This window comes from Carcharodon carcharias, chromosome 4 (assembly GCF_017639515.1).
Source record: "Carcharodon carcharias isolate sCarCar2 chromosome 4, sCarCar2.pri, whole genome shotgun sequence".
In the NCBI taxonomy this organism is placed as follows: domain Eukaryota; kingdom Metazoa; phylum Chordata; class Chondrichthyes; order Lamniformes; family Lamnidae; genus Carcharodon; species Carcharodon carcharias.
Window position 1 is genome coordinate 3,193,420 of NC_054470.1, and position 21,553 is coordinate 3,214,972.

Here is a 21,553-nt window from a genome sequence, read left to right on the forward strand (position 1 = left end):
GCTATGTTGCAAATATGCAAAAAAAGAGGTTCAAAGAATAAGTTTCTTTCATGCAGAGTTGTTCGAACATGGAGAGGCCTACCGGAAACAATGTTCAAAGCAGAATTAATAATAGTGCTAAAGAAAGTGAATAAGTATTGGAAAAACATAAAAGAATGAACAGAGAAAAGGGACTAAATGGATAGTCCTTGCATGGAGTGGTCAAATAGTCACCTGTGCTGTAAGATTCTATGATTCTAATAATTGGCCTCAGCAGGTTTAAATTAAGAAGGGGAAAATCTTGCTCTTGATCGCGATCCAGTTTTCCTTGTTAGAGGCACATATTCTGGTTGGGTGAGGACATGATCTGGATTGACTATGATACCCATCACAATCAGCCACTGATTAGTTACTCTTGAGCTTATGCATCACTAATGGTAGATACACAAGCTGCAACTGTAATACTATTCCTGAACAAGGTGTCAGAGTTGTCAATGTCGTCTTGTGGATACTGAGAAATATGAGGTTATGAAGGACAGTATTTTCTGTAAGGCAAGTACTAGATATCTTCTCCATCTAGTATCTAGATTGCAGTGCTTTAATCTGAAAAGCAGAAAATACATGCGACTAGGTATGTCAAAATTGTTAAAGAACCATTTTTAGTGAGCAGTAAAACTTAAATTTATACAAAATCAACAAGACTTCAGATACTGGATGTACCTTTTTCATATTGTGGTTATATTTAAAGGAAAAAACAAACCCATGACACAGCCAATTGGTATGAAAAGTACATTTTGATCTGGTTATTACAGAGTATATGGAGGGGTTTACTTTGAATGACATCACAGTTCTGAATTATAAAATAATATTTTAATTTTCTTCATGTACGTTTTTATCAAAACTGCACTAAGATCTTATTATAGTAAGACAAATGGGGAAAATGTTATTTTAACAGAACGCACTGCAATCTAGAGACCAATGGAGAAGATATCTACTGCTTGCCTGCTAGATCATCTTCTATATCTAATTTAATCAGTTGCAGATCTCCTCTATGAAATGAGGCAAGTGGGAACTTGAATTACGATCCACAACTAATGTTTTTGGTTGCTATTTCCTGCAGTAGACTTGTAGTTTACTTATAGGACTGTACATTGCTGTGACATTGGAATGAATTTTAGTGGGAAAGAAAAGAAATTATTGACTGCATTGTTTACCACATTCACAGTTGTTCCTTTTGAACGTTCTGAATAAATTTGGCTCAACAACAACAACAACTTTTATTTATATGGCACCTTGAACATAATGAAGTGCCCCAAGGCACTCTCAGTAACATTTTAAAACTAAGTATGATGACCAAAACTATGGTCAAAGAGAGAGGTTTTGAGGAGCCTCTTAGAAGAGGAAAGTGAGGTAGAGAAGTGGTGAGGTGTAGGGAAGGAATTCCAGAGCTTGGGGCCTAGGCAACCAAAGGTACAGCCACCAGTGGTGGAGCAGTTATAATTGGTGATTAACAAGAGAACAGAATTAGAGGAGTGCTGATATGTCAGAAGATTGTGGGGCTGGTGGAGATTACAGAGATGGGGAGGGTCAAGGCCAGGGAGGGATTTGAAAACAAGAATGAGAATTTTAAAATCCCTCCCTGGTGTTGCTTGCCTGGCAGTCAGTGTAGATCAGCGAGCACAGGGGTGATGGGGAAACTGGAATTGCTGCGAGTTAAGACACGGGTGACAGAGCTTTTGATCTCAAGTTTACAGAGGGGTGAATGTGGGAGATCAGCCAACAGTGTGTTCAAATAGTTGAGTTTAATGGTAACAGGGTATGAATAAGGGTTTCAGCAGCAAGTGAGCTGAGACGGAGGCAAAGTTGAACAATGTTATGGAGGTGGAAATGGGTGGTCTTGGTGATGGCACAAACATGAAGTCAGAAGCTCATCTTGGGGTCAGCTGTGACACTGAGGTTACGAACCCTGGCTTAATCTCAGACTGCTGCCAGTGAGAGGGATGGTGTCGGTAGCTAGGGAACAGAGTTTGGCGTGGGGACTGAAAACAGTGGCTTCAGGCTACCCAATAATTGGAGGAAATTTCTGCTCATCCAGTACAGGATGTTTGATGAGCAATCTGATAATTTAGCAACAGTGGAGGAACTGAGGTGGAGGTGAGGTAGAGCTCAGTGTAGTCAGTGTATATGTGAGAATTAACACTGCCTTTTAGATGATGTTGCCCAGGGATAGCATGTAGATGAGAAATGGGAGGGGGCCAATGAGATAGTGGTGTGGGAGCAGGAAGAGAAGCTATTGTCAACTCTTTTCTTCTCCGCCGATGCTGCCAGACCTGCTGAGTTTTTCCAGGTAATTCTGTTTTTGCTTTAGCTATTGTAATTGATTCTCTGGCTATGATTAGATAAGACTGGCTCGGTGACAATGTAAGTGCAAAGAGCTGTGGAGAGGTCAGAAATCTGAAGAATGTTGTCCTCTTCTGTTGACCCAGTGCCAAAAAAAAAATTAACAGTATTAAAATGTTAAGAGCTTTGCAAACAGAGAAGCTTAAAATTTGTTCCTGTTTCTATTTGTATAGGTACTTCTTGTTCAGGGTTATTTGGCAAAGTCTGGATGGGGATTTCCAAAGGGCAAAGTGAACAAAGAGGAGGCCCCACATGACTGTGCTGTGAGAGAGGTAAAGTGTGGTGTGTGTTTAAAAAGAAAATCCATTTTTATTTGGATTATTTTAAATCTTTATGCAAAGATTTTGTATCTCTCCCCCATAATCTTAAAACATTATGTCAAAAATATTTTTTAAGCGCTTTTGGACGGGTTTTCATTCAAGTGCCGATAGCTAACACAATCTACTGTGGAATGTTTAAGCTCTTTAAACTGATAGAGAATATGTATATATACTACATATTAAGTATTCTACTTATGATCCAAAAATGATTCAGATTACTGAATTTCTAAATTTCCTCACTGTATTTTGGAATTGTTTTGCCAGTGGTTATTGTTAGAAGTAGTATTCTATAAAGCACCTCCCTTTTTAAAAACTTTTGAAAAGGAAAAACTCATCATGTTTCTTTCTGTTGCCCCCTCCCCCGCCCCACCTTGCTATTCTGATTGAGGGAGAGATGATGATGCAGGGAAAGATGCTTTAATGTGCTTCCTTTCTTCATTTGATGACTTTAAATATTATAAAATAGTTTTAAGAAGTAATAAGCATAGAACTGTATGGAGTTTGATTAAATCTGTGCACTTAGTTTTATGTTCTGTTTATTTGACATTCAGTGATAACTTTTGTATGCTTCTTTCAGGTCCTTGAAGAAACTGGGTTCGACATAAGAGATCGCATTTGTAAAGATGACTTCATTGAACAAAGAATAAATGATCAATTAGCTCGACTGTATATAATCCCAGGAGTTCCAAAGGATACAAAATTTAACCCTAAAACCAGAAGAGAAATCCGGGTATAAAATATTAGAATTTGGAAATTCAGTCTTGTTGTATTCTTAAAGATTGCCTTGGAATCTTGTCAAGCAAGTAGTTCAATGCAGTATAGTCATAAGACTGCTTTGTTGCACTGAATAGTGTGCTAAAGAGAATATGTATGCATATCTCTTGATCTCTTGTAATTCAAAGTTCTCCTCAGTAACTGATTCATGCTTATTATGTGAAGTGCAAATTTGACAAAAGTAATGTAAATTTTCAAGAGTTATGCTGACACTTGGAATTGTGTTTAACCCCTTTCTTCTCCACCTCTGCTCAGTTACTAAAATGACTCTCTTCCACCTCCTCCCTACCCCCTCTTTTTCTGTTCTGTACCTTCGCCCCAAGGCTTGATGTCTTCAGCCTTCTATCTGGCCTTCCTGCATCAACTTTCCACAAGTTTAAGCTCACTCATAGCCAAAATTTTTACCCAAACTAAGTCTGTTCCCTTCCCATTTTTTCCAGTCTTCCGAATCCCAGTGGTCAATTTCAAACTTCTCATCTTGTTTTCAGATTCCTTCCTGCTTTACCCTGCCTTGCTTCTCCCTGCGCTTCCTTGGCTAATCTTAATGGAGGGATTTTCCTTATCCCTGAATGTTGCTGTTTCATCATTGATAACTTCTCCGGCCACTTTGCTGTACTCTGCAGCTATACTCGCTTCCTCTGCTTTGTCATCTCTCATCGCTTTCAAAAACTTTCACAAGAGCTTTTCTTTTAAACTATGTCCCTAATTCTTATCCTAGTTTCTGCTTGCCTCCTTTCTCCCTAAGCAGCGTCCGCCCAACCATTCCTTTCTGCTCTGAGGTGCCATCTTACAGATTTTGAAGTGCTATACAAATGCAAGTTTTTAATCCTGCCATATATTTGGTTTATAGAATATTGACTGGTTTCCCATCGAGAAGTTGCCATCCCGTAGGAATGACATGACTCCTAAGTCAAAACTGGGTTTAGCACCAAATAAGTTTTTCATGGCTATTCCATTTATAAGGTATGGTTGAACATGTGACACCCTTTTTTTTTTACTTAAAAGATCTAATTTATGATTTTAAAAAAAATGCCTCCTGCCCCCTATTTAAATGGGTTCACATTCAAGGTGTACACTACCAATCCAGAAGCATATTTCATTATTTAAAATTCTGTTTTTATTATTGGATGAGAAAATGAGAAGATCATCGCACTGTACCAAGCTAGTGCTAAGTGGTTCATTTATAAAGCTCATTTTGTTGATTTACAAGTTTGTAAATCTTGTTGATATGAAACTAGCAAGTTTGCTGTTAAATAGTTACTTCAGAGTTTTAAATATGCCACTGTTATTATCACAGGCCGCTGAGAGACTGGATATCCAAAAACTATGCAGATTCTTCAGATAGTGACGGCCTTGTATCCAATAGCACAACTCCATCCAAAACTTTATTGGAAAAAGTAAATGCAAGGTAAGTGTATCTTGGATGACAGATATGACTGACATTTGAAAGCTTATGTACTTTTTTGCCAGTATATTGTAATTTTATTTTTGCTGGTACAGTATTGGAGAGAGACTATTAATCAACAGCTAAATTAGTTTGCACAGTGTGAGAATTGAAAATTCAGCAATTTATTTTAAATTGGGAGTGCCTTTTTTTTTAAGATGTGAAACCTGGACTGTGGTTTAAATCATTTGCCTGCTTCTCTGATTCTGATGCTTTGAAGGCCACTTGTTTGCCAATTATAGTGCCACCCCCACCAGAGCTCTCTGTCACTTGCTTTCTGTGTCTTACTGACTTTTATAATCTCATTCTCATCTAATAAATGTAGCGATGCAGCATTTATATCTTTCATATTAGTATAGGATGTGGTCTTTCAGTTTTGTTCTGCACCTGCTATAGCGATACTAGAGTATAACAGTGGATTTTTATGAAAAACACCACTCCATGACCCATCTCCAACATGACATACTGATGTAGGCTCAGTCTGTTCCCCTTGGCCCCTGAAGTAGGAATATAGGCTTTACTGTTTTAAAAATAAAATTAGAACTCGTATCTAGCTGGTTAGAAGTTCCACCAATGAAATACAGGTGTGTAATATTGTGGATCATTATCACATTTTTGCTCATTTTATACACTGGGAAATAATATAGGGCAGGATTTCCCGGTCGGCAGCATTTAGCCTCAGGGAGATGAGTGTGCTCTTTCGTGTGCATGCACGAAAGCGCACTCTCGGCTGAGGGAATTCCCTCACCTGTGTGGGGAGTGCATAGCGCTTTCTGGTGGATGTCACGGTGGGTGGGCCTTAATTGGCCCACCCATGTAAAATAGCAGCGCGCCCCCAATTGGGGGCGCCGATTGGAGGCGCACCTGCAAGTGCCTGCTCCTGAACCCCTTTGAACTCCAGGGTAACTATAGCACACTGACCCCTCCCCCACCCCAGTCCCCATGGGACTCCTCAATTACCCTCCCGACTACCTCCACCCCCCCTGACTATCTCTTCCTCTTAATTAATGCAAGTAAGCTACTCTCCTGAACAAAATAAAACATACAAATTTAATGGGCAGGAAACGAGCCAGACAAACTTTCCCCACTTCATGTTGGATGAAACTTCATGACTAAAGACCTTTTCACCCTTCCATCCCCCACCCTTGGTAGAGGTGAAAAATCCCAAGACCAGTAAAGAAAAGTTGCTCTGAAAAACCCGCTTTCGACCCCCTCAGGAGATCAAAACCAGTTTCAGGGGTATGAACCAAGTATTACCTATAAAGGTTCTTGCTTTCTATATGATATGATCTCTCCTCCAGTCGAGGACCAGCCCAATTTGCTATTGAAGGCGTACAGAGCATCCGCCCACCAGACCAGCCAAGGTTCATTACTACTGAGACTGTCCAAATTCATTTTACCTGGAAGTTTCAGCCAACTCGCAGAAGTAGGATTAAAATTTAGATCCCTGATGCAAAAGACTATTTTACTGTGTCACCCAGTCCTCTGCAGTGCTTCATTTTATAGCTATTTCCTATCGCATGGTCCATCAGGAATAATAATGCGGTAATGGTATAACTGAAGGAATTGTTGTATCACCTGTGGCTCAGTAGGTAGTGCTGTTATTTGATTAAGAAGTGGATTCACATCTCAGTCCAGAGAATGAGCAAATAATCCAAGCTGACACTCCCATTGCAGTACTGAAGGTGTGCTCTACTGCTGGAGGTGCTGTCTTTCAGTTGAGGCGTTAAAGCAAGGCCCCGTCTGCCCTTGTGTGGAGGCAAAGGATCCCATGACTTTAAAAAAACAGGAACAAGGAGTTCTCCCTGGTGTCCTAGCCGATATTTATCCCTCAACCAACATTGCCAAAGCGGGTTATCTTGTTATTATCTCCTAACTGTTTGTGGGACTTTGCTGTGTGCAAATTGACTGGTGCGTTTCCTGTATCACAGCTGCTTATGGCTTTGATTGAATTATGCTGTACAGTTTAAGGGATTATTTTAACAAATTGACAAGTGTTCAATAATCAATTTGAATTGAAAGGAAAAATTTGGCATGAAAGGCTTTGTAGCTTAGAGAGAGAGGGGTAAGGAACTTTAGTGGTTGTGGGAGGAATGTTGCTGCACTTTTACAGGTGATGTGAAATTTTTAACTTGACCAGAAAAACCAATCATGGCCTCCTGTTTAATGTCTTAGCTGGTAAAATGTACACCTGACAATGTAACATTACCTTAGCTCTATTCTGAAATGTTAGCCATGATTATGTGCTTGGGTTCTGGAGTGGAATTTGAAACTTTAGTTTGAAAGATTCAAATGAAAAACAACCACTCTACCTTTTCATCAAACTGAAAAATCTTCTTTCAAATACGTGTACATTTATGTTTCATAGATCAAGTGCACGGCCAAATCCACAATTACTTGAGGGGTCCACAGGAGAACTGTTGGGATGCTCCAACAAACAGAGACCACTGCAAAAGCCTTTCAGTCAAAGCAATCCGTGTGATATTTCTGAGATCACAAAGGCAAAGGTAATTGTAACTGAAGAAATGTATATGGACTTTTCTGTGGGGTACAAGTTGAGTAAAATGAAAAATTATTTTCAGTTGAATGGGATGGTGGCACTCTTGCATTGTATGTGTTCATAGCTTTGTTTCTTGCAAATAATCTGGAAATACAAGGTGATGAGCCTTGGCAAATATTTTGGATATGTAATTATTAATGGAAGTTTTTCTTTGAACATTTAATCATGTAATTTTAATGTAGTGCAGGAACAGAGAAAAGTTTTTTTTCATTATTTTAGGCAAGTTTCCTACTTGGCTGCAAATTTATCCCCTTTATCTAACCAGCGGAAACTTGGTGTTCTGATCCAACTCATCCCACTCCCTGCCACAGGCCTGACCTGATCTTAATAGTCACCCTGCCCTATGCTTGCCTTTTTTCTTTTAAATACAGTGGACATTGCTACTTTAAAAATAAACTAATTTCAACACTATTTGTGCTGTTAAAGTAGGGCACGTAACTTAAAATACACAAGTTGTTAAAGGTAATTAAACATAATTTTGCACTATTATTTTAAAGCAGTAGAAGTAATCACAGATACTGTAGAATTTTTTTTAAAATGGAAGTGGAAATGGAGAACCAACAAAATGCAAATAATAGGGGAAAATATGGCTTATATTTCATCCGTTTGAGCAATATGACTAAGAGAGCTGTAAAGTACTCTTGGTGCAGCACTATCTGCTGTATCCCTGGGAGGGCATTAAGTGCTATACCAAGGACATCTTCACAAGAATAGTCAAGAGTAAGCTACATGCTGTTTCAAATTTTTTATTAACTTTGTTTTCATTTCCCACCCTTTCATTTTAAAGAAATAGTCACCATCTTAAATCCTCAACGTGTTTATAAAATTATGAATAACGATAGGAAGAAATCCCCTGGCCCATCCATTTTGTTCCACACAATTGTGAAATCTTGTGCACCACAATATTTGTACTCCCTACACCACCCAAAACCATATGACCTGCTGGGAGAGGCAAAGAATCAGGTTTTAAAAACCCAGGCCAATCTGGGAATTTCTTCTGTCCTTCCCTTGGGTAATTAAAATTAGTTCAGGAGATTTACTCTGGCCCTGAGAATTCTATGCAATACCTACCTTTCGTACGATGTGATTTCCTCCCCAGCCAGAAATGGGCCCCGCTTTCACTTGATGTAATTCAGTGAATTTGGCATCCACCGCATGAGCCAGCAGCCACTATTCTTTTGGAAAAGAACCTAGATATGACCTTGCACAACCTAAACTACTGACCACTGGTCCTCCTAAACCTATTTAATGGAAACATTATACTCTATTCAGGATCTATTTCTTTGGGAGGTAACACTCTTTTGCCTCTGAATCAGAAGGTTGTGGCTTAGAACCCGACTCCAAGACTTGAGCGCAACAATCCAGGCTGCCAGTGCAGTGCAGTACTGATTTGAGAGCTGCACTGTTTGAGATGAGGTTTTTCAGATGAGACATTAAACTGAGGTTCTTTCTGCCCTCTCTGGTGAACATCGAGATAGTGCCATAGGATTTTTAAGGGCAAGGGAGTTATCCCTGCTATCCTGGCCAATATTCTTCCTTCAATCAACATTACAAAAAAAAAATCTGGTCATTATCAAATTGCTGTGCGTGGCACCTCATTGTGCACAAATTGATTGTCATGGTTTCTACATTACAACAGTGTCTACGTTTCAAAAATACTTCGTTGACTGTGGGACACTTTGGGATGTCCAGTGGCCGTGATAGTTGCTATATAATTGTAATTCTTTTTTTTTAAAGATAATGGTTATCCTTCTTTAAATCTATGGGAACCATCCCAGAGTATAGTAAGCTATTTGAAAATTAGGACAAGAGGCTTGCACAACAGGTGTCCCATCCCCCTGAGCACTTTCAGGTAGATATCATCTGGCTCACCTGCCATATCTATTTTCAGGTTCCAATTTTACTTAACATAGATGAACATATTGTTTTAACGACATCATTAACAGCTAACAATCAAGTATCATTTTCAAAAGTGAAGATTGATGCAAAGTACTAATTTAATATTTCTGGAATATGAGGTGCAAATACCTTCATTTGTATGAAATTAGCTCTGCTGGTAGCCGATGTTGTTTAATAGAGGGAAGAAAGTAATTTCAGGTTTATTTACATTACACATTTGAATTTTTCTTAATTTTATATCAGTCGCACAATATCAGAAGTAATGGCAGAAAACAGCATCAAGATACTCCAAACCAGAAGAAGAAACCTAATGGAGTAAATAATCAGCAAGTCAAACAATATCAGATATTGGTGAGTTTTTGCTATATATTTAGTCAAAATTCTGAATTGCTCTAATGCAAATGGAAAATATTTGTGAAAAGGAACACTAGGTATGTTTATAATTCCAACATCAGTCACAGTGTATTTTATAATTTAAGAAAAAGCTCACTTATAGGTCTGTCAGGTTGGAGGTTTAAAACATTTATCTGAGACATTTTACATTCTCACTTTACATCACTACATTCTACATCATACTTTAGTAAATTGGTGGGGTCTTTTAGCACTCTTTAACATTTGTACAATGGTATAATTTTAGATTGTGTACCAGAGTGCTTGTAGCTGTCCTAGGCTAATATTGGCCCCAGTTGACACTGCTGCTGCAAGTATGGCGACAGGTTGCTAATTCTGGTTGTGTGACATATTTCATGGCTGGCCAAGATTTTGTGTCTCAAATGGCAGAACTAACTACTTCTAAGGATATAATATTTACAAGTGTGGGAAACACGCTGGTACTAACATTGGTGTATGCTGATATTAATTCTTGTTTATCTGAAGCTGAAATTGATGATCATTTTCTTATAGCCAAAGCTAGTTGATGATATGCTGCTAATCCTGACCTTTTATAAGATGTGGAAGTAATGGTAAAAGAAATGGGATTTGTACGATCTTGCTTTAAACTTTGAACAAATAATTATTTTAATTTAGCAAAATAGGAAAGAATATGGGAACAGGAGTCCATTCAGCCCCTTGAGCCTGTTCTGCCATTCAGTTAGATCATGGCTGATCTGTATCTCCACTCCAATTTATTTTTGGACTAGATGCAAGGCTTGCACTTACTTATGTTTGCAGAGCTAATGCAGAAAGTTTGCTAGATATGACAGTCCTAAGGCTAAGTTTGTGCTTGAATTATTTTGTAGTTTCATTTGTCTTAGGAGAATTGCTTCATAGATTATAATGCCTTTGGAAAAATCAGTTGTTTCTATGCGAAAAACCTAGACATTTTTCTTATTAAAATTTATGAATACCCATCACTAAATATTGTAAACTGATTGAAGAATGTGTTTCACCTTTTAGTTTCTCAAGCAGCAATTGAGGAAAAATAAAACTTTGTTTGACTTGCACTCTGGCCAGTTATTATCACAGCATGCAGTAGGGAGACTTCTGACAATTATTGGCAATTGACCAACATGGAATAATATACACACTTTTCCACAAAGCAATGGCCCTGATTTTGTGATCAGCGGTGAATGAACAGCATCAACCATTAATTAAACTTGCATTTGCCTGCAGAATATTATGGAACTTCCTGTGATTAGCCATTTCATTAGAGGACTCTTAAAGGGGATCTGGGTGTATCTCTTTAACCAGTCTGATTGAAGAATTGTTAACCAAGCATATGAAGTCTGGAGCAGGAAGTGATTCATTCAATGCCACATCATGTACCTAAAATGAAATGGAAAAATGGGATTAAAGACAAATGAAAGAAAAAGTTTTTAAAAAAACCATATTTTATTTTTGATACCACTAAAGTAATTGAAATCTGATGGAATAAGACTCTACACTTGCAAAAGTTAATTTTCAGTGCCTGAGGGGTTGTTGGCTTTTGTCATTTAAAAATGTACTCAGTGGATTGGATGAACCCTAACTTTTTCTGTTTAGTTTAATGCATGTATATCACAGATGTACAGAGTCTTCATGCCACTTCATGTGTATCAATGCTATGTCTCTTGTTGATATGCTGTTACAGTGAAGCTTCTGGAGGAGCATGCTAACTCAGACAGCAGCTTCAAGATTTCTGTACTTCAACTTTTATTTTATTCAATCATGGCATGTGGGTGTCGCTGGCTAGCCAGCATTTCCCTTGACAAGGTGGTGGTGAACTGCCGCCTTGAACCGCTGCAGTCCATGTGGTATGAGTACGCCCACAGTGCTGTTAGGGAGGGAGTTCCAGGATTTTGACCCTGCGACAGTGAAGGAACGGTGATATAGTTCCAGAACTGAGCATGTGTAGTTTTCAGAAGTTGTTGTCCAATTTACTTTTTGAAAACAGTGAATGCTGAAAGCATCACCAATATTTTACTGCATGATCTGAGCCATTATTGTTAATCTAATAATTCAAGATGAAAAGCTTTGGCCCGGTTGTTCTTCAAGCTGGCCTCAACATTAAAGGTGGAGATTCAGCCAGTGGATTAGTTGCTGTAAAATTCCTTTGTACACTATTTTAATTTTTAACCAGTCGGTTGCCAGAGAAAATTAGCCTTAATTTATCTAGATTTTGACCTCTTATGAATTATAACAAAATAGCGTTAAAAAGTTTGTGGAGATGAGTAAAAAATGCTTGTATAGATATAATCTTCATTGTTTTAATGTAGGCCAACATCCAAATTTAAAAATGCTATTTTATCCATAAATACAGGTTACAACATGTTACAGTGTCATACCATTTCAGATGGGTACAGATTTGATTTGTGACCTCTTGAATTTGCTGATCTGAGCCAGGTAGTGTGAGAGACATTGAAGTCGGCCTGTGCTGTCTCTGAGTTAGACAAGGGAAAATCATGTGTGTTTTTAATGCTAAATGGTGCCGATCTCCCTTTAATTTCAAGGGTATCTGTGATGACAGGATTGATACCTTGACTATGATGCCACTGTCCTTGAGTTATTGGATTCTCACTGTATCCACTCATGGGAAGTAAAGGCATTTTCTTGAGGTACTAGAAGAATTCTGGTACTTGTAAAACTACTTCCTGTATGAATCACCTTCTTCAGAAGAGGAAGGGTGAAAACTTCAAAAAATTGAATCTTTGAGCAGATTATGGATCCTTTGGTCTCTTCTTTTGTCACTGAACTCGAGTACAGTGGCATCATAGTCAAGGCATCACTGTTATCACAGACACACTTGCACTTAAGGAAGATTGGCACCATTTGGCATTAAAAACACAAATGATTTTGCCTTGTCTAATTCAGGGACAGCACAGGCTGACTTCAATGTCTCATGCAGTACCTGGCTCAGATCAGCAAATTCAAGTGGTCACAAAAAAATGAAGGACAAGGTCTGATGTTCAAGATCAATTGATCCATTCGGCATCAATCCCTGAAAGGAACATTCCTTCTTTGGATTCCTATTTCTCTGTCTGGTCATTTTGAAAGGTTTATAAAGGATGTTGGGCTTTGGCATGAAAAGGTTAGAAAGTTGCATGAAACGAGTTACACGATCAATGAAAAGCTGACATTTTGACCCTTGGGTGTTCTGGAGCCCTAAGGATTTTAGGAAGTGGAGAGGGGGTTTTAAAAGTGGACAGAAATAAATGTGATGAGGTCATGTTTAATGCAATTTAGCCTTTGCACACTGGGCAATCTATTCAATCCTTGGAATTGGCCATTGGTTTTCTTTTTAGGTGATTAGTGCAATACTAGAGAGGAGAATTTAGCTGCTGACATTTTCTGCTGAAATGTGCAAGTGCAGATGAAAAATATTTTTTATGGGTATTTGGAAAGACTGGACAGAATGGATTGTTGCAGAATTATAATTGTGTTTAATGCAGTTTAATGAATCACATTTATGGTGGTATTCATGCACTAACCAGATTGTGGGTATTTATTGTTCCTTTCCATTGTTCTATTGCATGTTTGGAATGATCTTCAGCGTTGCTGTAGTAACTTTGTACATTGTCTGCTTTATTTGCAAACATATAATGTTGTTTCAAAAATAGTCAGAAGTTAAAACCTGTCCCATTTTCAATGTGTCATGAAGGTATAATAATTTTCATAATATTTTTCTGGCTTATTATAAAGTAGGTTTATGGAGGTAAGTAGTTGGGGGATGTGTGTGTGTGTGTGTGTGTGTTTTAATTACATTTGAAGTCAGGTACACTGCAGGCTTTGACTCATCAAAAGAAGCTAGGTAAAACTCAGCAGGTCTGGCAGCATCGGCGGAGAAGAAAAGAGTTGACATTTCGAGTCCTCATGACCCTTCAACAGAACTGAGTGAATAATAAAACTGCTGAGTTTTTCCAGGTAATTCTGTTTTTGTTTTGGATTTCCAGCATCTGCAGTTTTTTGTTTTTATTTTCTTTTTTAAAAGAAGCTAGGTGTTTGGCTTAGCATGTAAGGTGTGAAGGGAATTTGCATTTTTAGATAGATGGAGGAGGATTTGGATTTCAAAGGGATCTCAGTCTGTTTACAAATAGCCAGGCAAACAAGCTAAGGAATGTGTTTGTTTTCCCAAGGGTTACTTTCAATATAGTCACAACATGAAAGTTTTTATGTTATGAGGGAGATACAGCTTCAGTGATTTATGAAACAATATAATTTACACATTAAAAGGGGAAAAAACATATATTAAGGTTAAAAGGGGAAAAATATATATATAAAGGAAAATGAGGCTATGTGTCAAGGGGAGGCATTGTGAGATCTAACAGAAATGTGTGAAATAGTCTTAATGAAACCTTCAGTATTTGTGCTTAAGCCTGCTGTCTACAGAAACTGGAGCTGGAGAAAAGACATTTGGAATTCCATTGTCCAGAGTATTGTGTTAAATTGCTGGATCTATTTAAAATCTGAAATCTCTTTTTGGACCATTGCCTTAAAGGGTGTGTAACTGGGAGTCAGGTTAATTATGAATTTTAGGAGTTAATACAGTAGTAATTTGTAGTCCTATGTATGTGCTTGAAATCTTTTTTGTTAATAATTATTTTAATTTAGTTTAAAAAAAATCTTGGTGGGCTTATTACTTATGAATTCAGTGTACTCAGCTCAAAAAATACAAATTGCAAAACCGTTAGTGCAATCAAGTTTCCCTCGTGGATTTGACTGGCGTGGCACACATCATCTGTCACATCATAACAAATGTGGTATTTGTAATCTTTTCACACAAACGTTGCCGTTCTTATACATTAAGCGAAGTACAGAAAAGTTATTGCACATTATCTCTTTAGAGGTTTAGTAATGGCTCTCTACTATAAGCTGAATAAGCCCCATACAGGGCCTCTGTTAACTGATATACCTTCCATTAACTGGTCACTTAACCTATTTTAGGCATGTGCTTCTATAGCTAATGCAGATATGTAACTTGTGAAGGCTAGCATTAATGCCCATGTTAATTCCTCTATTTTAACACATTTTAGTGCTATGTCCTTAATGTCGTGTTAACACCATTTATTAGTGAACTTCAGCTTGTTCTTTTTACCTTTTTAGAAATCTGATAAAAAGCTTCAGCCAAGACGTTTACAGGACAATTTTGAAATGGGTAAGATCTCTGAAAAATATCCTGCAATGTTGTAGATATGTACCTCTAAATTCTGTTATGCAGAATTTGATGCTAATGTGCATTCATATTTTAAAAATAATTTTTGTTGGTAAATATAGAAGTATATTGATCATTCTTTTTTCCATTTAGATACAGTCTGTGAACTTTGCAGCTCTAATCAGCTCTTGGATTATACTGGGACATGCATATCAACTTCTGATCTCTCTGATTCCTGCAGTGGGCACTCCAATTTTAGTTTTTCATCCAGGGCCTTTCTCAGCTTCAAGTTTGATCGAGATGCAATTATGAAATGCTTTGACCTATGACAGGATGTTGGGCTTTGGCGTGAAGAGATCAGAAGGTTGCATGGAACAAGTTACAAGATCAATGAAAAACTGACATTTTGACCTTTGGGTGTTCTAGAGCTCTAAGGATTTTAGGAAGTGGAGAGGGGTTTTTAAAAGTGGACAGAAATAAATGTGATGAGGTCATGTTTAATGCAATTTAGCCTTTGCACATCGGGTAATCTATTCAGTCCTTGGAATTGACCATTGGTTTTCTTTTTAGGTGATTAGTACGATACTGGAGAGGAGAAATATTTTTGTTCTTTCTAAATAATCTTTCCTTCCTTTTTTCTCTCTTTACGCCATCCCCACCCATGACTTCAGCTTGGATGACATGTTCTGCTGAATGTGCAAGTGCAGATGAAAGATACCTTTTTTTATGGGTATTTGGAAAGACAGAATGGATTGTTGGAGAATTATACTTGTGTTTAATGCAGTCTTATGAATCACATTTATGATGGTATTCATGCACTAACCAGATTGTGGGTACTTATTGTTCATTTCCATTGTTCGATTGCGTGTTTGGAATGAACTTCAGTGTTTCTGTAGTTACAGGATGTTAAACTGGTTTTCAGCTTATTGACTGTTCATTTCTGGTAGTTGTTCCCAGATTGTTGTTTTTGTTTTCTTTGCTTCCATTAATTCAGTACCTTTGGTACAATTTCAAGGAATTTTCTCATATACATGGGTCAGTTATATTGGCACTCTAGAAGTTCATTGTAAGAATGGGGAACTGATTGTTCAGTTTAAAAATCTTCTCAGACTCACAGTTGAGAATATTACCTCGTTATTTCAGTCATTCAGGCCATTAATAAATCGATGGTTAGATTGCATAGAATTCCTTGGTCAGCAAGTTCCAAGAAGCTATGGACTTAAAAATATTACGAGTGACTTAGCGACAATTTGGTTTATTAAACCCATTGATTCCCTTGACTATGTTTAATGTTTTATTAAAAAAGAAACTCCTTGGCTAGATAACGCACTTGATGTGACAAGTCACAAATCTTGACCCTTTATGGACAGTTTCTAGTTAAAATTCTATCAGCCTTAATCATTATTGAACATTGCTCCAGGGCACAAAGTTACCCAAATTCATTTTGGAAATAATCTTAGTGAGATGAAGGGCACTCTTTTTTTTAAAGAGTAACTTCAGATCTTTTTCCAGCTAATTCACCTACTTATTCACAGACAACCTGACTGCTATCCTGCTGCAGAGGAAGGAAACCTCAAAAGCCATGACCTCTCTCTTTTGTTGAAGTCACTTGTACACCCCAAAACCAGTACCTTTCACGCAAATATGGTTTTTTATAATTGATTTTGTATTTTGAGAATTTTAAAAGATAGCTAAATTGAATTTATTTTCAATGTTCTAATTCTGCTCAACCTCTGTATGTAACATTGCAGTACATGGGGTTAGTGTAGAAGCAGCTAATTTATGATGGTTTACTGTTTAATAACAAGTAACTATCCTTTAAACTTTATAACCTTATAAACACAATAGCATTTTAAAACTGTGACAATATTGTAATAAGGGATACACTTACTTTGTTTATCCCATTTTCATCTCTTACCTAGTAAAAGCGTTTGAATGAAGAGGATAACATTTTGTGAGGTAGACTGTTTTGAGCTTTTATTGAAAATAAAATCAATTTGCATTAGAATAGAATTCTTACGGTGGGAGTTTGTTTCAAAACTGATTGCAAGTTCTACAAGTCTCAAGTTCTGGTGGTAAAGTTTCAGCTTTGGGCACAATCAATGATCTGGTAAATTATGCCCAAAATTATGCTATTTTTGAGAAGTTTTTTTCCCTCAGTTTTCTGCTAAAATTCATTTGCATGTTAACACATGCAAAATCTCCCATGAACCAGTGCAATTGGAATGTGTTTTGGAATTTTTTTTAAAATTCCTTGATATATTTAAGAGTGGTAACTTGGTGCAGTTTAATTATAAATGGATTTAATTACAAAAATATTTTAATCCTTGTCAACCATCTATGAGTAATCTTTAAATAACTGAAAATGACTTTATAATTTATATATAGAACCTAGTTACAATGGAATGCTATAGTCAGTTTCATAGTAAATTCAAAAGGGGAATTTTTCAAAAGTTTTTGTAACACGTCTATTAGTGTCCTTTCACCTAAGAGAACCAGATTAATTTTTAGAGCTGCCTCGCAGGCTTGCAAACAAGTGCAATTAACAGAAACTCGCAATGGTAATTAATTCAATATGGGCACATGGTCAGTTTGGTGACCACAATGTTAATTTTTAAAATAACCCAAAAGAACATGACAATTCAATTTGTTCTTTAAAATTCTGCAAACTTCTGTGCTGGTTTCACTGATTTTGGGTGATTCGTCCTGAAGAAAACCTGCAGAGCAGAGCAGAACCTCCAGGCCTCTATCTTTTATTCTGATCTCTGGGCATAACAGAAGTGTTATGGAGAAACGTCTGGAAATGTTAATTAACTTTTTAAAAAAAAAACATTCTGGGTAAGTAAGACCGCTGATTGTGATTTATTTTTAAAAAGCTTCATGCCTAAGACAGTTTATTAAAAATGTTGCCCAGAAATAGAACAAAAGCACTTAATTACAAAATTAGAAACCTGTCTGTTAAATACTGTTTCATTAAAACACTAACTGTTCAAAGGACGTAATAAAACATGTTAAGTTTTTTTTTAAATGACTTTATCCCACTGCCTTCCCCAATTCATTTCACTTTGGTTAATGTGCAGACAAATTTTATAATGTGGATTTTCTCAGTACAGATTATGGTGTGTCATATAACAGAATTAACATTGGCTATGTCAAAATTATTGTGTAGTAACATTTTTATAATGTTTAGCTAGCTTCCAGTATTACCTGTGGCTCACATTAATAAATTTATTGACTCAATATTGCTTTAAGTTATTACTCACAGGCTGCAGGTATGAGTAAAGATTAACTATAAGAAAAATAGATCTTTGCATATTTATAATTAGGGAAAACTTAGAGTAATATAACTGTTATTGGTAGAAAATGCAAAATTAGAATCGTGTAAAGTACACCCTAATTAGTTATGTTTTGGGAATATTAACTCATTTCATACCAACAGATAAACTGGAAGATTTTAGAAATCTATATCCTACATATTGAGATCTGCTTGCACCATTCATACCATCCTGTTATCATCAGCACGGTTGCTTATAATGACAATTAAAATGCAATTCTATTACTGAAATGCAAAGAAAATCACTCCCCCTCCCCACCCCAGCCCCCAAAAACCATCCAGCCTCTATATTATTACACAATAGTGGTTACATCCCATGCTTGGGTCTCTATTGCTTTTAAGTGCCCGCAAGGAAACATACTTTGTTTGTGCTCCTCCAGTGTGATTATTCCCAGCTCTACCTCACCACCTCATTCTCTGACCTCCCCACTGCCTCTCATTTGGCATGTTGTCTGTCTGGCACCCAGTTTGGAATGAGCAGAAATTTTCTCCCAACTAAATATCATGAAGACTGGAGCCATTGCCTTTGATCCCTGCCCAAAGGTTTGTTCTGTAGCCGCTGTTTGAGGCTGAACCAAACTGTTCACAATTTTTCCACCCTGTTTGCCCCAGAATTGAGCTTCTGGCACCAACTTCTCCATCACCAAGACTACCTAGTTCCACCAGTGTGACAGTGCCCCTCTGTGCCCTGCTTCAGCTCATCTGCTGCTGACATCCTCATCCATGCCTTTATTACCTCCAGACTCAACTATTTCAACGCTTTCCTGGCTGGCTTCCAACCTTACATGCTCATTAAACTTGAATGCGACTGAAACTCTACTGACCATGTCTTAACTTTCACCAAATATGATTCAGCAATCACTTCTGTGTTTGTTGCCCATTTTGGCTCCCGATCCATTCACGTTTTGGTAGTAAAATTCTCATCCTTGTTTTTAAACCCCTCCATTACCAACCCTCTCCATACCTCTGTAACTTACTCCAGCCCAACAATCTTTCAGTTCTGGCTGCTTGTGCATCCTTGATTTCATCACTTCACAGTTGCTGACTGTGTCTTGAGCTGCCTGAGCCCTAAGCTCTGGAATTCCTTCTCTAAACCTCTTCACCTCTCTATCCTCATTTAAAACCTCATTTTTTAGTCAAGCTTGTCATCACCTATCCTAATGTTGTCTTATGTGGCTTGTTGTCAAATGTTGTTTGATAAAGCTCCTGTGAAACATCTTGGTACATTTTTTCAATGTTAAAGGTGCTATATAAATGCAAGCTGTAGTTGAAGGATGATGTAGAGGAATGAAAAACTTTTCTTTCTCTTTTTCTCATCTGCTTATTGAACAACCCCCCGTTTTGAATAACTTAGCGCATTTATCATGGACAATATTAAAATGTAAAGATTTATTTGCTATGTCACAGAAGCTTACTTTGATCTCACTGTGACTAAATATAGTATCCCTACCTATGAAATAAGTTAACTCTGGTCCCAAATATGAATTAAGTTAATATTTCAGGCAGTTAAGTAGTTGGAAGAGGGTTTTGATCGATACTTAATGTGGAAAAATATTAGAAATCATGGTAGAGGATAGAAATAACATTTGTTCCTTTGTATACTTTAGTCACCTATATTAAAATAGATTTACAGCTATTCTGAAATTACTGTGCTTATATATTTTAAACAGACTTGTGAAGGTTTCAAAATTGGATCAAGACACCGAATAGAAGTAAAATTGAGCCTTTGCAAATTATAGAACAATTTTAATAGGTTCTAAATGGTTTCATAAAACAGGAATTAAATTGAGTGCAGTTTTCACTGAAACCTATTGACACTGTCCCATGGTTTTACTTCTCAGAATGGTACTTACTAGATAACTGTGAGCTTGATGGCCATGTGCAGGTGAAGGCTCCAATTTAGACTGATTTGTAGATTATGATTTTTTTTGTTTCCTTGCTCTTTACCTTATTACATTTATGTCTTATTTTCCATAACCTCATCAGGAATTGGTTTGCAAGGTGCTCAGACTAATTTACATTTTCAGTGCAGAAATACTTTTTTCAAAAATGTACAAAAATCTTAAGTTTTAATTTAACAATTTGGTTGAGGTATCTTGTTGCCTATCTTGAAGCCCTGACTAGTGAAAGGCAAAGTGAGTCATGGATTTTTTTTCTTGTTTTCGGCAATAAATATGTTACTGAGTTTTATTTGTTGTAATGATACAACTTTTTTAAGAAGTAAGCATCTACAGGTCTTTTAGTTTGTGAAAGCCCATTTTTAAAGAACTGAACCAATTATAAATTCTATTGTGCCTAAATGTACAGCTGAGACTTAACAATGTAACATCAAATGCTTTTCCTCATATCTCCAAGGCAGAACAGCAAACACTTGCTGATTTTGTTTTCAAAGTATTGTGTTAATTAAAGATCAGTGATATTTTTAAGTTTAAAACCACCCTTATTGTATAAATATGTTACAATGCTATCAGAATGCAAACAAAACTAGTTAACTGGTTGCTGCAGATTTTCAGTGGGGTTGCTGTGTACCTTTATTTGAAGGTCTCAAATTCAGGGAATAACTTTTTTGTTTCATTTAGATATTGATGTATTTTTAATTCAAAGATTAGGAATGTTCTCAAAAAATAAGGAATTCGTGGTCCAAATATTGTTGTTTTAATAAAAACACTGGGACATGATTTCTCAGCACAGAATCTTTATGTACTTGAAAAATGAGTGGCTTTGGAATTTTTAAAATAATCTTTCATGGGATGTTGGTATCGCTGACCGGGCCAGCATTTGTTGTCTATCCCTAATTACCCTTGAGAAGGTGGTGGTGTGCTGCCTTCTTGAACTGCTGCAGTCCATGTGGTGTAGGTACGCCCACAGTGCTGTTAGGAAGGGAGTTCCAGGATTTTGACCCAGCGACAGTGAAGGAATGATAAAATAGTTCCATGTCAGGCTGGTGTGATAGGCTTGGAAGAGAACTTGCAGGTGATGGTGTTCCCATGCATCTGCTGCCCTTGTCCTTCTAGGGAGTAGAGGTCACGGATTTAGAAGGTGCTGTCACAGGAGCCTCGGTGGGTTGCTGCAGCACATATTGTAGATGGTGCATACTGCTGCCACTGTGTATCAGTGGTGGAGGGAGTGAATGTTGAAGGTGGTGGGTGGAGTGCCATTCAAGTGGGCTGCTTTAACCTGGATGGTGTCAAGCTTGAGTGTTGTTGGAGCTGCATTGATCCGGACAAGTGAGGAGTATTCCATCACACTCATGACTTGTGCCTTGTAGGTGGTGTAC

The 21,553-nt window shown here is 37.3% G+C and overlaps 1 protein-coding gene across 1 annotated transcript in view; it reads left to right on the forward strand.

Annotated features, from left to right (window-relative positions):
• Window positions 1-20,466, forward strand: part of dcp2 (decapping mRNA 2) — a 45,928-nt gene extending 25,462 nt beyond the window's left edge. The window contains exons 4-11 of the mRNA XM_041186558.1: window positions 2,553-2,651; window positions 3,277-3,429; window positions 4,324-4,436; window positions 4,771-4,881; window positions 7,286-7,424; window positions 9,620-9,727; window positions 14,894-14,945; window positions 15,096-20,466. Of these exons, the coding sequence (XP_041042492.1) occupies window positions 2,553-2,651; window positions 3,277-3,429; window positions 4,324-4,436; window positions 4,771-4,881; window positions 7,286-7,424; window positions 9,620-9,727; window positions 14,894-14,945; window positions 15,096-15,271 (951 nt within the window). The 3' untranslated portion in view covers window positions 15,272-20,466. The remainder of the gene's footprint in view (window positions 1-2,552; window positions 2,652-3,276; window positions 3,430-4,323; window positions 4,437-4,770; window positions 4,882-7,285; window positions 7,425-9,619; window positions 9,728-14,893; window positions 14,946-15,095) is intronic.
• The last annotated feature ends 1,087 nt before the right edge of the window (window positions 20,467-21,553 follow it).